At 35.6% G+C, this 22,854-nt stretch overlaps 2 protein-coding genes across 2 annotated transcripts in view; one reads left to right on the top strand and one right to left on the bottom strand.

Moving 5' to 3' along the window:
* Positions 1–17,713, bottom strand: part of LOC127837096 (centrosomal protein POC5-like) — a 40,918-nt gene extending 23,205 nt beyond the window's left edge. The window contains exons 1-9 of the mRNA XM_052363934.1: positions 17,587–17,713; positions 14,207–14,303; positions 12,681–12,846; positions 11,368–11,511; positions 9,615–9,694; positions 7,153–7,260; positions 6,409–6,479; positions 4,691–4,889; positions 2,573–2,752 (exon numbers count right to left, since the gene is read on the bottom strand). Coding sequence (XP_052219894.1) covers positions 2,573–2,752; positions 4,691–4,889; positions 6,409–6,479; positions 7,153–7,260; positions 9,615–9,694; positions 11,368–11,511; positions 12,681–12,846; positions 14,207–14,293 — 1,035 coding nt within the window. The 5' untranslated portion in view covers positions 14,294–14,303; positions 17,587–17,713. The remainder of the gene's footprint in view (positions 1–2,572; positions 2,753–4,690; positions 4,890–6,408; positions 6,480–7,152; positions 7,261–9,614; positions 9,695–11,367; positions 11,512–12,680; positions 12,847–14,206; positions 14,304–17,586) is intronic.
* Positions 17,714–20,009: 2,296 nt separating this feature from the next.
* The window catches only part of LOC127837101 (Golgi-associated plant pathogenesis-related protein 1-like), a 36,620-nt gene continuing 33,775 nt past the window's right edge, over positions 20,010–22,854 (top strand). Inside the window, exons 1-4 of the mRNA XM_052363945.1 lie at positions 20,010–20,142; positions 20,425–20,496; positions 20,837–21,002; positions 22,745–22,822. Of these exons, the coding sequence (XP_052219905.1) occupies positions 20,431–20,496; positions 20,837–21,002; positions 22,745–22,822 (310 nt within the window). The 5' untranslated portion in view covers positions 20,010–20,142; positions 20,425–20,430. The remainder of the gene's footprint in view (positions 20,143–20,424; positions 20,497–20,836; positions 21,003–22,744; positions 22,823–22,854) is intronic.

Here is a 22,854-nt window from a genome sequence, read left to right as displayed (position 1 = left end):
AACTTTGCCTGCACAGTCCCCTTACGATATTTAGTTAGTGTTGCAAGTATGAAAGCAATGTCTTTGATACTTTAGGAAAAAAGTGGACCTAAACACAAAACTTAACCAAATTTTCAATTTTTTAAGTATAAAAAGGGCGCATAATTCCGTCGAAATGCCAGTCAGAGTTACATAACTTTGCCTGCACAGTCCCCTTATGATAGTTAGTAAGTGTTGCAAGTACGAAAGCAATAGCTTTGATACTTAAGGAATAAAATGGACCTAAACACAAAACTTAAGCAAAATTTTCAATTTTCTAAGTATAAAAAGGGCACATAATTCTGTCAAAATGCAAGCCAGAATTATCTAACTCTGCCTGCCCAGTCCCCTCATGATAGTTAGTAAGTGTACCAAGTTTGAATGCAATAGCATTGATACTTTATGAGAAAATTGGACCTAAACGCAAAACTTAACCGGACGCCGACGCCAAGGTGATGACAATAGCTCATTTTTTTTTTCAAAAAATAGATGAGCTAAAAAATAGAATTTGGCCTTGCAAAGCTGACAGGGGGTTCAATGCATGAGCGTAAAGTGTCATCCAGATTAGCCTGTGCAGTCTGCACAAGCTAATCAGGCAGGACACTTTCCGCTTCTAAGGAATTTTTTGTTTACTATATGTCTCTTCTTAGCAAAAATCCAGTTTTGGCGTGAAGTGTTGTCCCTTATTAGCCTGTGCAGACTGGGACAACAATTTACGCACATGCATTACACCCCTTTTTCATACAGCATGGGCCAATTACATGGGTAAGAAAATACCCTGCATTACTTCATAAAAAATCTTCACTTTAATAGATCAAGTAAAGTTAGGAACAAATTTTTGGTGAAAAATCTCACACTCCTAATTGTAGACCTTTCTGAAGTCCATAAAATACACAGACACCCCCAAACAGAAAATACCCAGCACTACTTCATAAAAAAAATCTTCAATTTAATAGATCAAGTAGAGGAACTAATTTTTGAGGAAAAATCACACACTACTTATTGTAGACCTTTTTGAAGTCCTTAAAAGACGCCCCCAAATATGGGTCAAAGCCTGAGTGTGATTAAAATGTGAGAATTACATGGCTTTCTTAAATCTTGACTGCATAATGTAACTTGTTTAGTGACTTTTTTGTGTGTAAATCAACCCTGCATCAAGATGAAAGTGAACTTTTTTAACCAGAAAAAGCTGCTAAATCATGCAAATCACTAATTAGTAAAAGGTTAATTTAGAAAGCTAATGAAAAGGGTCATTAAAACAAATTAAATCACAAACATCATTTTTCTGAATTATGCCAAAACACTAGACTTAACATACTTATTGTTCAAACTTCAGAACAAGGAATGCATATTTGACTCAATGAAAACAAGAGACGTTTTTAAAACAGGTATGCCCCAAACTTTCAGATAAACTTGTCGCCGTGATCTAAGATCTCTCAATATGAAAATCATTAGAGGTCATCTTTTGTCAAGATTGATGAAAGAATTTATATAAATGATCCTTAGAATAATTTAGGAGTTTTCTATGAATGCTTATAAAGCTATACATATTTGCATGAATGTCAGTAAAAGTGTTCTAAATAAAGGGTGAACACACATTCACAGTAACAGGCCCAACGATCTTGACCTTTGACAGTCCTGGTGACATCAGATCAATAAACTTATTAACATGATCCTAGGTAAAATCATTGTCCAGAATGTATGCGGAAACAAATTAACTGTGACAACCCCTATGACTTTGACCTGAAAATCAATACAGTGGGCATCTTCCTTTCCTCCAAAGTAACAATTACACCACTTGGCATGGTTGTATGTCCAAGTATTCTCTAGATGTCATGGAAAAATGAAAGTCTTTCTGCCCACTGACTTACCAACCTACCAATCAACAAAGGCAAAATACCCCCCCACCCCCCTCTTCCTTCCAGGGAGGCATCATGACTTCTGAATGTGCATACATACATTGAAGTTTAAAACTTATGTTAATATTCTCAACAATTCTTAAATAAGAGATACTGAATACTTGTACAATGAAAGATAGATATACAGAGCAAGAGTTATGATTTTGAAAACACCTCAAGCAAAAGATATACCAAACTACCCTAACTGGGTTCACACAACCACTTGTAAATAGATCAGGTAGTAAAGCATACAAGTAATTTTAAAATGATAATTACATTCAAAAGGATGTAATCAGCTAAAAAATGTGAAATCATACCCCTACAACAGATAGACCAAACCTTTTCGTGCCCAGAAGCCAAGTGAAAATGGTTCTGTCAAACCAGCATTAAAGTAGAACAGCCTGCAATTACGGCGTAGTATAGTCAGGTTTTCTACTCTTTGCTGCTCATCAATATTTAAGGGTTGGAATTGAAGCCTTTAAATTTTGTATCAGTGTCTTAGGTATTGAAAAGAAGGCTCTAAAATTTAACTCTACTGAAGGGTCTTAAATTTAATTTGTTTTTTTAAGTGACTAAAACTGCGTATACGAGGGGTAAAAGGTACATGTAATCAGCTAGTAAATTCTGGCCCTGTTAGTTTGTAGCCAGGTCCTTACCGCTGAGATTCTGCCCTCGTAGTCCTCGGTGAGCTGCACACACACCTCCTGTGCCTTGGCCTGACACGCCTTCTCGATGCGCACTCTCCACTTGGTCTCTATCACAGAGTGCCAGGCGTCCCACACCCGCCGGGACAGGCAGCGCTCATGGTGCTTCTTGGCCAGCTTGGTGCAGAAATTCTGAAACAATATTAATCCCATTATCAGTATTGTGCAACATTCAAATATTTTTTCTATCTTTCAAAAATTCATAAACAAGCAAATTCGTTGAATTGATATCCCCCGCCATTATACTTCTGGACACAAAAGTTTTCTGGAGGGATGGACAACGCAAACGTGCATCTTATCCATATATATACTCATACCAAGGTTCAATGAAATCCGTCAAAGATATGGCTCTGGACACACAAAAAAGCATTTTCCAAGATACAAAGGGTCATAACACTGTTCTTATCCGATGATGTACAATGCCATTTGGTGTGCATCATCCTCTTATCCATATATATACTCATACCAAGTTTCAATGAAATCAGCCAAAGCACTTCCAAGATATGGCTCCGGACACAAAAGTGCCGGACGGAAAGAAAGATGGACGGACGGACTACACCAAAACAATATCCCTCCGCCTATGGCGAGGGATAAAAATGCTCCCATAAAAAGTGTTGTGCAAAAAATCTAATATCATTATGATTACATTTTGCAGACATTCTGAAACTAAATTAATCCAATTATCTGCATTGTACCAAACTTCAATTGATTGTGTATCATGAAGCAATTCTAAAACAAAACTATATTAATATACAAATATTTCAAATATTTTTTAGTTCTCCCTGTAAACAAACTCAGTTTAAGATAGGTATTAACTAAAATCAATTTTATTGCATCTCCTTAGCATTAAGAAACAAAAGCCTTTTGAGCATCGACATGGTGTTGCTTAAAATATTAGTTTTTCAGTATCATGCAAAAAATCTGAAACCAAATTATAAACTAATTAATGATCACTTGATTGTATTGAAAGCCTTGTGCATATAAATTAGGGAGGTTATTGAGGCACTGTTGAGCTTCCAGGGTATAGTTGGTACCAGCACCAAGGGAAGTTGTTAAGAAGGCTTAAAGAGATCTTTTCACGCTTTGGTAAATTGACAAAATTGAAAAAAGTTGTTTCAGATTCGCACATTTTCGTTTTAGTTATGATATTTGTGAGGAAACAGTAATACTGAACATTTAATATGGTCTAATATAGCCATTATGTGCATCTTTTGACGATTTTAAAACCTAAAAATTATAAAGCGTTGCAACGCGAAACGATTGAATAATTTGGAGAGTTCTGTTTTTGTCGTTAAATTTTGTGAAACTACGAAGATTGCTTATATAAGGTATAAAATACGTCAAATATGTGTACTCGGCGGAATAGCTCAGTAGGCTAAAGCGTTTTTACTTCAGGACTCTGGCAGGACTCCAGGGGTCACTGGTTCGAAACATGCTCCGGGCAATGTTCTTTTCCTTTTTTTAATTTTATTCTTGATTTTTTACTGGAGCTTTTACGATCCAATGTTTACATTTATCAATATAAAGCATTTAATGAATAAGTTAAAAAATGCCAAAATCTGTGAAAAGGCCCCTTTAAAGGGTCCCTCTGGTTCAAATTTTTCTGTAGCCAAATTTACCTTTTTATGTCTTAATTCTTATTATTTTGCATATTTTATGGGTGATAATGTAGAAAGCCTTGAAGCCAAATGGTATTTTTTGTAGCCAAATTTCCATATTTGTAGCAATTGGCTAATTTTGCGAATGGCAGAGTAAGCCCTGGCTTATAACAATAGGATCAAACCTGGGACATTACAGTCACATGGTGGACATGTAATGGAAGAACTAGGTACATCATTTTAAAATTATTGTGCAACTGCAAAAATTATGTCTGCCAATGGCTATTGTCAGTGTGTAATTAGTAGGAAATTCAAGGATGATTAATAATAGTTTCAGATAATCATAAAAAGATTCATGATAAATTCAGCAAAATCACAATATAAACAAGATGCAGACATTTTTCAATTAGGCAACAGAATAAAGTTTAAGGACTTCAGAAATGATTGAATGTGATTTCTTTTTCAAACACACCTCTCTCTTCAGGTCGTTATGCCTCATCTTCCACTCACAGAACGTCTTCACGACCTCTGTGCGATCCTTCTGTTTCTGGAGTGCGTTTGTCAGATTGCTGATCACCTGGTCCTTGCGCTCTATCGACCTCTCATAAGTTGCTAGCAGCTCCTTCAGGCTGTTCATCTCGTCCAGGAGCTTCATCTTCTCTGAGGCGTGTCTGTAGAAATGTCATATGTCAATGTGATTAAATGGTGAGCTTCAGGTAGATTAAGTTTGAACCAATATATTTTAGCTTGATTGCATCAAAAGCCTAAGGCTTATTGACACGCTCTTGAGTCCATTTCTTGGGTGGAACCAGTAACTTATTGTCTATGGTGGAGATCTAAAGAACATTCCCGCAGTGGGAATCAAACCCATGAACTCCCGATCAATAGGCCGGCACCATATCCACAACGCCCCGGCCTCACTGGTTGCATAAAGCCATTTTCACTTTGTTTCTGAGCAGAAAAAGGTTAAGTGATGTCTGGTCCAGCACTTTCATCAACCTTTGTAAACTGAAAGTTTAATGGCCTGACTGGTCTGTACATTTAAAGGTTTTTTTGAAAGTATTTGGACTTTCAGACATTAATTAATGAGATAAACACTAGCCACTTTTAAAGAATATATAACTGCCCTTTAGTATAGCCATTATTTTCTTACACTATTCATGCATTTTACATCCTAAAGGAAAAAAGGTTTGAAGCTCTCACTTCCAACTGATGGATATTGAAATCCTAAAGAATTTTTGGTAGGTTTGGATACTTCCAAGACTTTCCAAAGTACTGTGCAACTAGAAATGAGTCTGTACACTAGGATGCCCTCATATTCCACTTTGATCGTTATATCAGAAAAAACTGACCCCAAATATCAAGATGTGCAGGTTCAGATGCTGAATAACATGATTTTCTAATTGTTTAACCATGTTTCAAAAAATAAATCTTTTTTTATAGGGGGGGGGGGGGGGGGGGGGGGCCGGATGAACAAGTTCATATGTTGGCTAATATTTGTGTTAAGTTTCAGTTAAGTTAAGGGCTAGACATGTAATTATAAGGATTTGAAGGGAGGGGGTTCAAATAATGAAATCTTTTAACAGATCTTTAAAGCCTTAAAATGTTCAACTTTGAAAGTCTGTTAGGTATTTTGATGTTTTGATTCAGATTCCCAATTAAATGTCAGAAACACAAGGCCCCTACTGCGCCGCTTTGATTAAAACATTTATTTTTATTTTATCCCTTTAAAAATTATTACTTCCCTAAATGATCTGTACCTGCCTAATGCTAAATATCACTTATCTCCTTTTAAAGCTTGTTACTTCCCTTGGATTTGTTTTTTTGACCTTTGACCATATAGGATGACCTTGTCCTTTCACTACTCAAAATGTGCAGCTTCATGAGATACGCATGCATTCCAAATATCAAGTTTCTATCTTCAATATTGCAAAAGTTATGGCCAATGTTAAAGTTTTCTGTTAAAGTTTTCGGCCGGACAGACTGACTGACGGACAGTTCAACTGCTATATGCCACCCTACCGGGGGCATTATAAAATAAGATTTACAAGAATACATGATAGAATTGGATGTTATTTTTGGGGTATACAAATCAGGCCAATGGAAGTTCTTATACAAAACTTAAAGCAGCATTATTAATGTAAATAAAAAACAATTCACACAAGACCTCTTTGGCGGGGTAATTTTTACCTTTCTTGTTCCCTCACAAGTTGTTGTCGCCCTTGCTCTACTATTCTGATTTTGGACTGACTGAATTCAGCCTGGAAAAAACAGAGAGATAATAAGAAGGAATACCAATGTTATCATATTCATTTAAATTTTGTAACCATGAATTTTCAAGTAAATATTTTAGACCACTCACAAAAACACAATTTTTGTAACATAGTGTACAAGGAAGTGACGTTTTACTTGAATTGACTATCGCTCACTTGTTAAAGCATTATTTACACTGATTTTGAATTACAATGATTAAAAACAAATGCATTTGACTCCTCTCCAGCCATCAATCATACAACTTATCCGCCAATCAGGTAGGACTTTATCACCGCCATTTGTTTGTAGTAACAAAAAGTGCATTTTATGCAGAATTACACAATTTTGCGGATCTATTAATAGAGTCTTGCTCTGATAAAACTGGGCTAAATGCATTTGCAAAAGCAATATCCCATATTATCATGTGCAGGACACATAGGTTAATCAGGGAAGAAACTTTCCGCTTTTCTGGTAATTTTCATGTAAAGGAGGTTTTTTCCTAGCAAAAATCCAGTGTAGGCAGAAAGTGAATATAAATAAGAGGAATGCACAGGCTAATATGTGATGACAATTTATGCACATGCATTAAGCCCAGTTTTCCCAGAACAAGAGTTATAATTTAGCAACTTGTTCAATGTCACAGCCAATTATGCACACAGAGTCTGATGCCCCGCATCTTACCAGGATATTACGTTTGAGGTCAAGGCACCACTGATCCATGACTGTCTCCATCTTGCCCACATCAGGGTCCACTGTGGCTGTGTAGACCCTCTCATACTCTCCCTGCACCTGGCAAACACAGTAATGACATTTAAAACTACCATTTGATGCCAGTGTTTTTTTTCTCCACCAATTTGGGTATGGGGCCAGATCCGTTTGGATTGGGAAAATTGTCGTTGTTTTGACTAAAATAGGGAAATAAGTGTTGCTGTTTTAGCTTACTAATACTCTGAAGTTGAGAATAAAAATGTTTTCTATAGTATATTTACTAATAATATAAACACTTTCCTCTGGGAAAGTTGCCATATAACAGCTCAGACTTTGAAAAACAATCAACACAATCTACATTTACAAAACAATCAACACTATCTACATTTACAAAACAATCAACACTATCTACATTTACAAAACAATCAACACTATCTACATTTACAAAACAATCAAAACTATCTACATTTACAAAAAAATCAACACTATCTACATTTACTAAATGGGATGATTGGAAGTGTATATTGTAAACAGTTGATGGTCAGTTTTACTTCAAATCATGTCCTTTACATTTACTTAATAAGTCACACTGCTCCTGTGAACAACAATGCAAAAAAACAATCCTAAAACTTTATCCATAATAATTACATGTATAAGAAGCAAGACTTTAAATGATACTCCACAAATTTAAAGTAAAATCAACTTATATGACTGACTATTGCTATGTGTTTGAGGTGGTTATCAAACATTTGTGTAGTTCTATTAAACTTTTCACTATATAAGTGAAATTAAAACTGGCATCAACAACATTTTATAACACAAGATGACGAAAATGTATAGCATAAAAAGTAAAATAAGATTAAAGAGTAGTGACTAGACGTTGTACACACCTCACATGACTTTCCAGTGTTAAATTTCCATACACCAATGTCTGCATAATTTTAAAATATCATGATCTTTAAGCATTATACATCCCTGTCTGGCTATAATTTGTAATACAGACAGTTTTTTCCCGAAATATCTATTTAAACTAACAACCGGTTGGCCATTATTAAAACATGTATTGATAGAATTTTCAAAAAGTGCACTGAAAATTATTTAAACAAAGTAAAGATCCCAAAGTTTTCTGCGCTACAAAGTTTTTATTCAGTAATCAAATATAAGAGCCCATGCTTTCTACGAGGATCATGACGCGCTATCATACATGAAGTATAATTTTTACATAAAATGTTAACATACAAAATATTCGACATATGGAAATAACAGCTTCAAAGATGCATATTTTTGAAAATGAAGTTTATATTAACCGTAATATTGTTAAAAAAAATCTTGTTATTTTTTACAAAGGACAATAAAAATCCCACATATCACATGGCACAATCCTAACAAGTTTTAATTTTGCAGGTTGAAAATGTAGGAGAATAATTGCAAAGGAATTTGCGTCAACGGACAGAGACATTCATGGTGATTCCAGTATACATGTACCACCATTCTATTTGTATTGGGAGGTATAACACTATAATATGCATTCAAATCATTTTGGAATGACACTTTTTATGTATAATGTACTTATCAATATTAAACTATTTGAGAGTGTTTATAGTCAATATATGTATTCAGCGTTTTTTCCCAATTAGGAAAATTACCGATACCAGCCCAAATCGGGAAAAATATTAGCAAACACCCCTGAAATTGGGAAAATTTGCGTTGTGAAGTCTTTACAATGGGAAATTAGAAGATTAGATTTTTTTGCTATCAAATACTTTAAAATTGATAACTTAGTGATGTCAAGTTGTCAATATTATATTTACTTAGGTTCAAGCCATAAAGCTGCATAGGGAAACTAACTAAATGTTGCATTTTATTTCTATTAAAAAGAGGGTTTTTTAAACCTTCAATTTGGAATTTTTTGAATAGCAGTTGGGAAATATGTAGTTTTTCCCAATTGGGAAAGTGCCCTTCTCCGGTTCTTTATAATCGCTGGTATTAAATGTACAAAAATGCATGACCATGATACACTTTTATTCATTACACCTTCAAGTTACAGCTTGAGGTTTCACAATTGTGCAGTTTATACCAAGTTTTGAAACTTAAAGATCATCCATCATAATGATAAAACAAGAGCACCACATAACGGGTGCCAACGCTCGGCTGCTGATGCAGTTTTGAATAAATGAAAGCTTGTCCGAATTTTTTTATTTTTTTTTTAGAGGTTACAGTGACCTTGACCTTTGACCTAGTGACCCAAAAATGGGTGTGGCGTGTAGAACTCATCAAGGTGCATCTACATATGAAGTTTCAAAGTTGTAGGTGGAAGCACTTTGATTTTAGAGTCAATGTTGAGGTTTTATCACGGCAGACGGCGTACGACGCGCTGGCTATGACAAACCTCGGGTTTTCTCCGAAAACAGCAGAGCTAAAAATTACAGCTTTACCTCGGTAAACCTTTCCCTGTTTTCCACCACAGAACTTCTGGATGTATGTCTAGAGGACAGATAGTGGCTTGGAATAGGGTCTGAAAGTAATCAAACAGCAAATAATCATGTTATTCACATAATGCATACATTTCATAGCAAACAATGAGTTTAAACCTATTTATTTTAGCTTGATTGCATTGAAACCCTCAGGCTAATTGAAACGCTTTCGAGTGCTTCTCTTGGGCTGAGAACCAAAGTTTGGTGTCTTTGGGGAGATCAAAAGCACGCTCCCTCAGTGGGGATCGAACCCATGATTTCGCAAGGCAGACACCATATCCATTACACCACGGCAACCTTAGCAAACAATTTAACAACCTATAGTACGTTTAGTTGAGGTGAAGGGTCGAAATAATTCAGGAACGTTCATTACCAAAATGGGCGATTAGCTGCAAATATTCACAATCAATAGTGAACACACTTGGAAGGTACGAGGTAAGCTCCAACCCTAGAAAACTAGCAGTGAAATCAGTTTTACTATGAATAGTTGCCACCAACTGTTCATTTTGTTTTAACCAAATTGAATAAAAAGATTATAATCAATTTTAATGATATTGAGGATGCCATCTTTAAATGTTCCTTGAGGTCGTATCATTCAATAGGGATAATTGCAAAATGAACAACGGTATTTGGCAATTGTTCACTGTAACTGAACGCACTGCAAGTGTAATAGGATTAGAGCTTAAGATCAAGAACAAGAATAGAAGATTGTGCTGGCTAAGTATATAATATATGAGGTGTGCACTGTGAAAAGGGGATTTTATGCACGTGCGTTAAGTGCCTTCTCAGATTTGCCTGTGCAGTCCGCACAGGCTAATCAGGGACAACACTTTCCGCTTTTATGATATTTTTCGTTTCAAGAAAATCTCTTCTAAGAAAAAATCAAGTTTAGGCGGAAAGTGTCATTGCATATTAGCTTGTGCTGACGGCTTGAGATCGGGAAGGAAGTCCCTGATTAATCCCCAGTCTGGGAGCTTCCTCAAGATCTCTTGAGGACATCAAGTACTGGCTCTACCAAATAAACAGACTCAAGTGTTTTAATACGCTTTGTTTTGAAATTGAGCCATATTTAATTTTAAACAAGAGATGTGTTTGTCAGAAACACAATGCCCCCTATTGCGCCGCTTTGAAACCATAAATTTGACCTTTGACCTTGAAGGATGACCTTGACCTTTCATCTCTCAAAACACGCAGTTTCATGAGATACATATGCATGCCAAATATCAAGTTGCTAGCTTCAATATTAAATAAGTTATGACCAAACTTTAACGAAGGTTAAAGTTTTAGGAAAGTAAAATACGTTTAAGTTTTGGGACACACACAATGAATGAATGACAGACAGACAGGCCAAAAACAATATAACCCGATCTTTGGATCCGGGGGCATAAAAATCAAAATTAAGTTATTATTTCACTGAAATTATAATTTTATCAATAGTTATGAATAACACTTACAGGCAATTTCTTTTCTTTGTCTGTCATAGAAGCTGATATCATTTTCATAAATGATAACAATGTTTATAATTGTATTAACCAGATATTTATTATTAAACACAGCAGCTCATATTTCTTTTATTCAGTATGTCTTGTAAAGAGGACCTAGATTTTTTCAATATGGACCAAAAACACAATTTAGCCCCACAACACTTATAGTTCCTGCCAAATTACATCCCTGATTTTATAATATTATGATTTTATAGAAAGCTCCAGTATACCATGGGGTCGATCTTCTGACCGGTCCGGGTCAGCGGGAGGGCCCTGGGCCCCGATGGGACTTTGACCCCCAAAGTCTGGCAGAGGTTCGGCCCTTGGGGACCTGTCCGTGTTGATAGGGGTCACATCTGTAGCATCAGAGACTTCTGAAAGAAAACAATGACTTTATCATGTATAGATGTATGAAGTATACACGTTTAATTAACAGTAAATAAAAAAACCTTTAACCAGGTCATTTTACAAAAAACTGTAGAAACATCCTAAAATGAGATACTGATACCAGGCCATATAGTGACAACTTTGACTGACAACTGTTTTAAACAACAAATTATACCAAAATATGGAGACAAATTAATCTTAGATTATTTTGTGCTGACAGCTTCATTCCACAAAATAGAACAATGGGATTTGTCAGTAAAACAATATGCAGCCAAATTAATGGGCGGATCCATTTAAAGATTGGTGAAATAGGTCCAAAGTTTGGGTCATACTTATTTGATTATTAAGCACACATTATTGGCTTGTTTTGTTTCCATAAGCCACAACAAAAAGAATTTTTTTGTGGCAATGTAAAAAATAAACTTGAAATCATTTTAAAAGTTCAATAATTCGCACCGCATTTGGTATTTTACCAATACTTTTTTGCTTGGCCCATTTCATTCTTTATTTAGTTGGAGGGTTTTGTGGAAGCTAAATATGGAATTAAATTTACAAAACCATTGTTTTACAAATTCACTTGAGATCAAATCTATATAACCATGGGCTTACACATTCACTGGCAATCAAACTTGTATAACCACGGCCTTACAAAATGCGTTGACAATGTACATAATCATGGCCTTACAAATTCACTGGCAATCAAACTTGTATAACAATGGCCTTACAAAATGCATTGGCAATCCAATGTGCACAACCAATGCCTTACAAATTAACTGGTGATCAAACTTGTATAACAATGGCCTTACAATCAAACTTGTATAACAATGGCCTTACAAAATGCATTGGCAATCCAATGTACACAACCAATGCCTTACAAATTAACTGGTGATCAAACTTGTATAACAATGGCCTTACAAAATGCGTTGGCAATCCAATGTACATGTACATAACCAAGGCCTTACAAATTCACTGGCAATCAAACTTGTATAACAATGGCCTTACAAAATGTGTTGGCCATCAAATGTACATAACCAAGGCCTTACAAATTAACTGGTGATCCAATTTATATAACCATGTCCTTAAAATTTTACTGGCAATCAAGTCTATATAACCATGGCCCTACAAATTTACCGGTGACTTAACCAAGCACAATTACCGTCATCCTCTCTCCTCCAGGACTGAGAGACAGGCTGCCTGCGAGGCATCGAGTGCTGACTGCTCTGTAGGAACGACTCTCGAGTGTCTGTCAATGTGGCCGGCAGCTGGCGAGGGTCATACTTTGGCACAACCACCGCAAACTTCAACAACTCATCATACTCGTCCTGGGTGACAGATTGGACAAAAATACTATAACGATACTCGTCCTGGGTGACAGATTGGACAAAATTACTATAACGATACTCGTCCTGGGTGACAGATTGGACAATATTACTATAACAATACTTGTCCTGGGTGACAGATTGGACAATATTACTAAACAGTATCTTACCCTAGTCATTTTTTAAGAGTATTTTAGAAATAAAAAACAAGGCTTTGTTGGTTAGCCAAGGAGTTAAGTTTAAAGATATTTATTTTAGCTGGATTACATTGATTGCTTCAGTTTGTTGAGACACTACTGAGTCCATTTCCTGGGTAGAATCGGTACTTGGTGTCTTTGGTTAAGAAATTTAGAAGGTTCCCAGAGTCGAACCTGAGACCTCCTGATCACTAGATGGACACCATATCCTCGAAGCAACAGTATTCTCATGAAAGGACACAGGTATTTCTGGTTTCAACAAATTTATATTTACATGACAAAGTATATGTTCAGTTGCAAAACCATGTCCTGATTGGACATTTTTTTTTAAGTATTAAAATTTTCACAAATGCAAAAATTTATTTGATACTTGAGAAAAATGGCAAATGTTTGTGCCTTTGAAATTCTTGAGCACTTTTAACCTCAATATTTACAAGAATTTGCTATTACAAATGGAAAATTCAGGATTATCCGGTAATGAATAGCCATGGGAAAGAAGTAAGTATGCAGTAAGTGACAGTTGGTTTGATACGGATGTATTGGGGGATTAATCGAGTGGGGATTATGCATATCTGCATGAAAGGGTTTAACAACTAAAAAAGTCATTATCAACAACTTTTTATCCAATTACCAGATGAAAATCGATAGTATAACAACAATCGTATAAACTTTAGTTTTATACTATCGCTATTTTTAGATCAGATTTGGGTTTTTCAAAAAAATGGAGAATCTGAATATATTTTTGTCAACTACGGAAAGATAAAATCATAAACAAATTCAATATTTTATAATTATTAATGGAAAAATGGAGGAAATAATAGGATAAATAGAATTTTATGTGAGTTTTGGATAAAGATCAAGTTTATCATGCTCGGATCGAACCATGGTAGCACTCGGCAAGCCTCGCGCTAACATGGTTCTAAGCCTCGCATGATAAACTTGATCTTTATCCAAAACTCACATAATATTCTCTATATAGCTGGATTTTTTTTTGAAGAGTCATAACGCACCAAATGATGTCATAAATAGTATGGAGGGGGCTTCCCTCTCTTACCAACCCGCAACGGCTTCTTGGCGTCTGAAAAAATCCTGTGGAAAGCACTCATAAAGTGTATGCGTATGTATCTACTCTGGTGTCCAAGGGAAGATCTAAAATTTATTTGTACCTGGAGACGTGTTGACACACTGCTGCCAGGTGAAAGCGGTGGTACATCAGGAGCACTCAGGTCACTAGCGCTGCTCATGAATGACATGGTGGTGTTTCTGAAATCACAAATGGTAAGTGACACACTCACAGCATAAGAAGAACATGATTGTTGTACAGTAACCTGCCTGACCCATGCATCACTAACATGGTACTGCCCTCAATATGTTACAATATTACAACTGCCATATATATCTGGACTTTTTATTCCCACGCTTTTTGAAAAGCGTGGGGATATTGTGGTTATCTCCGCCGTCCGTCCTGGCCACTATCTCCTCCTACACTATAAGCACTAGAACCTTGAAACTTACACACATGGTAGCAATGAGCATATGTGCGACCCTGCACTATTTGGAATTTTGATCTGACCCCTGGGTCAAAAGTTATGGGGGTTGGGGTGTGGCCAGGTCAGAGATTATCACTCATTTTTTTGTTATTTTACATTTACTTCTTCATTTCTACACCGATTTACTTCAAACTGATACTGAACATCTGTTATGACTTCACGGTCAATCTCAACTATGCATGGCCCCATTACCAACCCTGGGGCGCCCCGCCCAAATAGACCACGCCCATCCAAAATTGCCTTTTACTATAACTTCTTCATTTCTACACTGATTTACTTCAAATTGATACTGAACATCTCTTATGACAATACGGTCAATCTCAACTATGTATGGCCCCATTACCAACCCTGGGGCGCCCCCGCCCACATAGACCACGCCCACCCAAAATTGCCTTTTACAATAACTTCTTCATTTCTACACTGATTGACTTCAAATTGATACTGAGCATCTCTTATGACGATACGATCAATCGCAACTATGCATGGCCCCATTACCAATCCTGGGCCGCCCTCGCCCACATAGACCACGCCCACCCAAAATTGCCTTTTACTATAAATTCTTCATTTCTACACCGATTTACTTCAAATTGATACTGAACATATCTTATGACAATACGGTCAATCTCAACTACATGTATGCATGGCCCAATTATCAACCCTGGGGTGCACCCTGGGTCAAACATGCGGCGTGGGGATACGCGTGGGCCTCTGCCACACCATTTCTAGTTTATTTTTGGAAAAGGGCCTTTCCATTTTGTGTTGGGGAATATTTTAGAAACAAAACTGAGTGGAAACAAAGAGGAAAAAAAATTCAACAAAAGCCTTCAATTATGGGGAATATTGCATGATACAAATTCCCTTGAAAGGGGCCTATATAAGGACCAATACTAAAGACAGATGATAGTCATGTATGCATAAACTCGTTATGCCAGTAATGCTGACACTCATGGTCTTGGGACAAAAACTTTGAAGTGATCAAATGGATCTATACATCAACCAGTAATCAGTCTGCGAAAGTAACTTTTTTGTCTTCATAGCCAATGTGGCTATGAACTTTTGAAAATGTAATAGCCAGAAAAAAAATGTATAGCCCGAAAAAATTTGAATTAATTTACAGTAAAAATACAAAGCCGGTGCTCACGGGTATCTATCTTAATCCTATCAATGACAAACACTGTTACGGTTATTTCGTAATTTCAAAGCTATTAATAACACACATTTTAATTATACTTAAATGATAAAAACCATCTGTAAGAATTTACACCTGAAATGTGTTAATTATTTATTGGTTTATTTTCTCTGATTTTTTTCATCGTTTTCAGGCAATCTTTATTCAATTTTTCTATCGCCAGAGCTGAGACTTCATTGCTTTGGCGATCAGGCGATGGGTTAATTTTGCAGACTGCCAGTAATAAAATGAATCTCAGTTAGACTACTGTTATGCTTAGATTTTTATGTATGCATAAGTTTTACGTTGCTGTAACAAGTCAGTTCGCATAAGCAGAAAATCATGAATGTAAACAATAACAATTAAATGGTCCATAGTATATAAACACTTAATGTCATTCCCTCTGCATAACTTTATAATAACACCTGCATCAATTCAACGTTCACTCTTTCAAAAACAATTTAGAAATTCCATGTCTTCTTAAATTGTTTTTTTTTGTTTCAATGATACTGATAGCTAAAAAATTTACAGATAATACAGTCAAGTAACCATTTCTGGATCAGTAGCGTAATTAAGTTGTTCTGGTTAAAAGCAAATAATGTTTTGAGACTTCTTTTACACCAGTTTGATTAAATATTACCTTTGCTTACTGATTCAGCACATAGTCTTTTTTTAAACGCAGGCAAAATGTTTTTGTGATAAAAAAAAATCGCCGCAGAATTCATGCATTAACGGATCAGTTGTACATGTAGCTATAACAGATCACGTGACTGAAACCACTCGGGGGCATCTAACACGCTATTTGAACTGTCGAAACATGAAGTGTGTTGTTTACAATGACCAAGTTCTATTGCCAGTTATTATATTCATTTTTATGTTATTAATTGTTTTCTATATATTATCTTGTATCCACACTTTACGCATGGTGTTCTTGTGTGAATTATCTGTTGAAAATCCTCAAAAGATGGAAACAATATGGGCATCTTCAAAACCATGTAAATTGTTTGAATCATATCTAATCATCGATATAAAACATGGAACATAAATAAAACATTAAGATTGAGATCATTTATTGTAAGAATCAACAAGATTTGCATATATCTTAATATAATATATTATCAATATGCATATTATCACGCTTGATCTGTTATTGCCATTTCTTCATTTTATTTAAGGTGTTGCAAAATCTTAAACACGAATCAAAACTGAAATGGACTTTTGCAATCAGAAAGACTACTAAATGACCTTTAAATTAATGTGTAAACATCTTACTTTCCAACTGAGTTATCGCATGTGGCTGCGAAAAATGTTCAACCTCGATTTGGAAACGAGATGGAAGTCAACAAAGTCGTATATAGATCTACATGTCGGTAAAACATAGCGAAATGTTTGACAAAGAGTAGCTCCGATAACAACTCAATGTGCTTTACAGAACAGGCCTTGAAGATGCTGAGTGCAAAATATCATCTAAAAATGTGAACTATTTATTGCGATACGCAGTCTTGAACATCAAAGTGATCTGCTATGGGTAATGATCCGGTAATGGTAACTTGACTGTGCACATGGACAGTCCTTTATTATTAACAATAAAAAGTTATTGTGTGATCATTTTCCCCAATATCGAGAACCTCACCAGGCAAAATCCTTATGTGCACTTTCCCCAATTAATGGAAAAAAGCTGTGCACACAAACCATCTAAATTAACAAATATTACAGCCTACACTACAGGTCGAAACATGTTCTGTCAATTTTAGGTTGACAGTTACAAAATTCGAAATGTTCAGCATAACAGTAACCCGGTTGTATTTCCGTCGTTTGTACTTCTTACCTCACTCTTAAATAATTTTTCAAAATACTGAAATGAAATGCTGGTCGATGTCTTGCATAATCTTTCTAAAAACCGTGTTGAAGCTAATGTTGGTAAATTTTCATAACAACCACCAGTTTCTGAAGAGCTGTAGGTTACAGTACACCAATTCCTACACCGTGTACTTAAAGCTCAATTGTTCGTTGTCGGCTCAGGTACTACTTAAAAGTACACCGAGTACTCTTAATATGCAACAATGTACCCCGTGTACGAAAAATACTCTTAAAGCTTCCCTGCCATACTCTGGTGTACTTTTTAGTATATTTTTCTTACCCCGGGTATTTTGTGGTATATTTAAGAGAACCCGGGGTACTTCAGGGCATCACTAGGCGTTCGACTGGGACGTCTGCTCTCCCAACATTTTCATTGAGAAGATAATGCAGGATCTCCATCGGTGGTAGACCCATCTCCGACTTGAGATTCGCTGATGACACGGAACACATGGTTTGTATCAGCAGTGAACTCCAAGACCCTACCAACAGACTATAAAGTACTGGTTCTAGGCCCAGGAAACGGACTCGAGAGCGTTTATATAAGCCATAGGCTTTCGACGCAATCGAGCTAAAATAAATAGGTATAAACTAACAGACTATATGAAAGAGCATGCGGGGAGCAGCACAGAGGTGTCGACTATCAATGTGAACAGCACGACAAACACCAGTAAAGACATAACCATGAACGGCCAGAAGCTGGAAGAAGTGAACAGCTTAAAAGTATAAAGATGTTTCTGGTACCGCTGATGTAAGAATAAGAATTGCCCTGGCGACCGAAGAGATGGCCAGACTGAGCAGGTTGTGGACACGCAGCTCTATAAGATTCCCCATCAAGTACATGCTCTGCAAGTCACATCGTAGTCTCCACCTTTCTGTACGGCTGCGAGACCTGGATGCTTCACGCGGAAACATATCCCAAATAGACCGGCCGTTCAGCGCGAGTGTCTCCGAAGACTGCTCCACATGTCCTACATGGAGCACAAGACTAACGAGTATGCCCGGAATATGTCTGCGACAAGTGTTGGCCCACAAGAGCCCCGCCTAGCGACAGTTAAATTATTGGACAAGTCATCAATCACGACTCTCTATGCAAGGGCACAATAGAGGGTGGTCGCCGTCGAGGCCGTCAGAAGAAAGCTGGTCGGACTATGTTAAAGAGTGAACGTGGATGGATGAATTACTCTCAGCAGCTCATAAAAGACTTGACTAGGCAATTGCCTATATTAACCCATTCACGCATGATGCGGCGTCTCATCTGGGTCTACGCTGTTTGCTTAAAGGAATTTCTGTAAGAATTGTTCTAAATATAGAAATAAATATACAAGACATCCCTAATTTTGAAAATAAATTGATCCAATTTAGAAGGATGGGAGAGTCCACTGGGCATAAATGGGTTAACCTGACCTGTAACACTGAACAGCACGTACCCCCTCCCCCCCTCCCAAAAAAATATATCATAACCAAATGGTAAATTTCCAGAGTACCACTATAATAAGTCAGTAAGTAAATTAAATTTAAAGAGCATGTTTATATGAACATTAATATGATAACCCAAATATTACATTAACAACACACACAGCTCCATATATTTTCTTTACCTTGATTTCTTTCGGTATTTATCAATATGCGCGAACAATGGGAGACAATGCAAATTTTCGATTAAATTTTTTTATGTCGTAGTTATTACGTTCTTATAACGGGTATAATTATATTGTTAATGTGTACATCTTATGTCAAACGTTTAATAATTTTCATCAGAATGTACCAGTTTATGTCGTTTTCGTAAATTTAATCCCTGCCAAAATGTTTATGAAGTCCGATTGTCAGTTAACCAATTAATTAATTTTTTAGACATCTGGTTACATGTGCTTTTCAGCTATTTTAAGATCGAAAAGAGCAATTCAGATAAAAGAATACCTCTTAATAACTGTTTTGTTCACGACTATCAAGTTAATTTTAAGAGCCATAATTAGGAAATAACGTGCTATTTACTTTGAAGAAAATCAAAGATATAAGAAATTTAAATGTGTTTAAATCATATTGCGATTTTAACCGTCCATTTTCCAAACACGCCATCTATACTTGTTCTGCGAAAAACTGACACACCGTCGTTAACCTACTTATAATTTCGCTAATTGATGTTGCATGTATAATTGTTTTGACTTAAAAGTTCATGGTGATTCAATTCAACATACATATTGTTCAATATTGATACGTTTAACCATTCTTAAATAGCATGCACAATTTATTAACAAATCATGCTATTGAAATTTTCCGCTATTCTGAAACTTAATACCGAGTGTCTTCGTGGAATACTAAGAAGAGCATTGTTATATTTTCTTTTAAGAAGAAACCTTACCCGACATTTTTGATAAGCTATAAACGAGCGTCGTAAGGGATATATGTTTACAGTTTATATTTTAAATTTGGTAGACAACGTTGTTAAAATTGTACATCGTTCTCGGACATTAAAAATAATATAAACAGTCAAAAAAAAAAAATTTGGATTGAATACTAGCAAAAGGTTGAAATTTTAGAAAGGTTTTAGTACGAAATAGTATAACTCTTACTGCGTCATTTTAAAAGTTTATTTTCAGAAATATTTTAGCTACTATTTTAAGATATTCAGATTGGAAAATGTAATTTTCTTACAGTGAAGGAATTACACTTGGAATGTATATTATTGGAATAAAAATAGGAACATTTTTTAAATCATTCCTTTTGGAAGTAAGTTGCATCGATAATAATATGCTATTGAGATAAGTAAGATAAAGATATGCAAACTGTCTTCCACATTTTTTTTCAGAGGACAATGTCAAATAGCAAGTTCATAGAAGAATTGATTAAGGCCCACAACGAGTATAGGGCTAAACACCAGGTTTACTATTTATACTATTACCATAATTTTTACTACTTCATACAAAAGATACTACTACTACTACTACTACTACTACTACTACTACTACTACTACTACTACTACTACTACTACTACTACTACTACTACTACTACTACTACTACTACTACTACTGTTTCTCTACTACTACTGCTGCTACGGCTGCTGCTGCTACAGCAACTACTACTATTTGTACTGCTGCTACTACTACTGCTACTACTACTGCTAATACTACTGCTGCTACTGCAGGTTCAAGCACGTGCGTTGTGAATGCATACGGGGTATTAAACGAGTATTACCTGATTTAACCGGTTTGATTTCAGGCTTCGCCATTGAAGCATGCTCAAGATTTGTCTGATTACGCCCAAAACTGGGCCAATCACCTGATTGCAACAAACTCCTTTGAGCACAGCAATTGTGACCTCAATGGTCAAAGATTGGGAGAAAATATCGCCTCAAAGTGGTCTTCCGGCCCTACTGATTATACGGGTAGGTTTAAGCCGAATAGTAACTAAGTTATGTAGTCGTATATGTGGTATATGGGTTATATATGATGTGCATACATATATAAAGGTTATTTATTGATTTCGTTGTATTGTCGAATTTATTTCACGTATGCTGAAAGAAAAATATCCGCGAGTGTCGAAGCGTGAATTTTTTTGTATTACCACTACGAAAATTCACCGAAAGCCAACAAAATGCTTATTACCCGGTTAATCTACCGTGCGATCGGTGACCCGGTTTATACAAAAGGTTAACTTCAACGTTAAAAAAAAATTAAATGAATTTTCATCGAATAGAATTAAATGTAATACATTTTTCATTTCTAACGCTCTAATGTCGATTAATGCTATTTTCTTCTTAAAAAATGCAATGTAAACAGAAAATATAAAGTGGCAATTAACAAAGTAAACATCAATAAACCAGTATTATCAGTATTTTAACATGGTCCTCATTGATTTTGGTCCATCATTCGACATTGTCCGTAAGAAAATAGAGGAAGAACGAGGAATTCAATAGAGGCATTTGCGTCCGTCAACGCCATGCATGTTACCCCAAATTATAGTGGTAAATTGAATGCCATTAGATCGTTATTGCCTTTGATTAATCGGCCATTTACATCAATATTTTATTATGCGCTATTTCTAAGTAAATTAAACAAATCTTTTGATATTTTGCGGTATCGTCAACTTTGACTCTCCGTCTTGAAAATTTCTTCAGTAATAATATTAATGTACAAATCAACACTGCCTACGTAAGGGGTAAATGCTGCTTAACTTTTATTTAAAATACATGTATATGATATTTTGACAGATGTTCACTGCGCATGATGTAACATTTTTCACTGGAATCGAATCTTCTTTACTAATAAAATTCTATATTACAAGGAAAATCATAAACTAGTAATCAATTTAACTATTGATTTAAATGAAAATCAACAAACTAATAAATGATTTAACATAGGTTACTCTTTCGAATAATCCATAGCAGAAGACAACACTTAATTGAAGAACACAAGCTCAATATGAGTTTTATTTACATACAAGTTCAATATTGATAAATGCATAAATTATAAAAGATTTGGAAAAAGTCCTCAGATTGAAAGGTTTCGAGAATCAACATTTTTAAATGTGTCTATTATTTCCAATTGCATCAAGAGCATGATATTATGTCTTCTTGGATTGGTTCCAATAAATAGTTATTTACATTTAAATAACTACAATCCATATAATATAAAAACATAACAAACGAAGTTCCAAAGGATTCACTGAAAATTATATTAAAGGATATAAAAACGTTTTCGATTACTGGTATTTTAAGAGGGTAAGTTATTTTCTTTATCAAATGTTACAATACAGACATGCAAACTATTCAAATATAAGTAAAAGCCACGATGTTGTCGTTCTTACTGTCACATAATTTTTAAATATACTATTTTTGATGTTTTTACACCTAGCTCTAATTATTCAATGTCTAGACTCCAATACATCAGGATTCGCAAGAGTTATGTGCAACAATAAAATAATACTACCAGGAAGAACAATATTTTCGTAAATATAGATTCCAAAAGTTTTCGATATTGAGCAATCCATAAAATAATGAGTTAGTGTAAGTTCAAGAAGCTAATTCAGTTACATTACTTCAGACCATGCACCCCAGTATTCTTCTCGCTCTATGAAGTTGGCTCCCTTATTCTTGTCAACACATGAAGTTGTCTCCCTTATTTATAGGGCAGGAGCCAACGGACTCGTGGTACTCTGAAATCGCGAAGTATGACTTCAACGAGGCGAGTTTTAAACATGGTACAGGTATGTACATGTACCATTACTTTCAACGATAA

This window comes from Dreissena polymorpha, chromosome 7 (genome assembly GCF_020536995.1).
Source record: "Dreissena polymorpha isolate Duluth1 chromosome 7, UMN_Dpol_1.0, whole genome shotgun sequence".
In the NCBI taxonomy this organism is placed as follows: domain Eukaryota; kingdom Metazoa; phylum Mollusca; class Bivalvia; order Myida; family Dreissenidae; genus Dreissena; species Dreissena polymorpha.
Note: the sequence above shows the minus strand (reverse complement) of the source record. Positions and strands in the feature narration are given on the sequence as shown.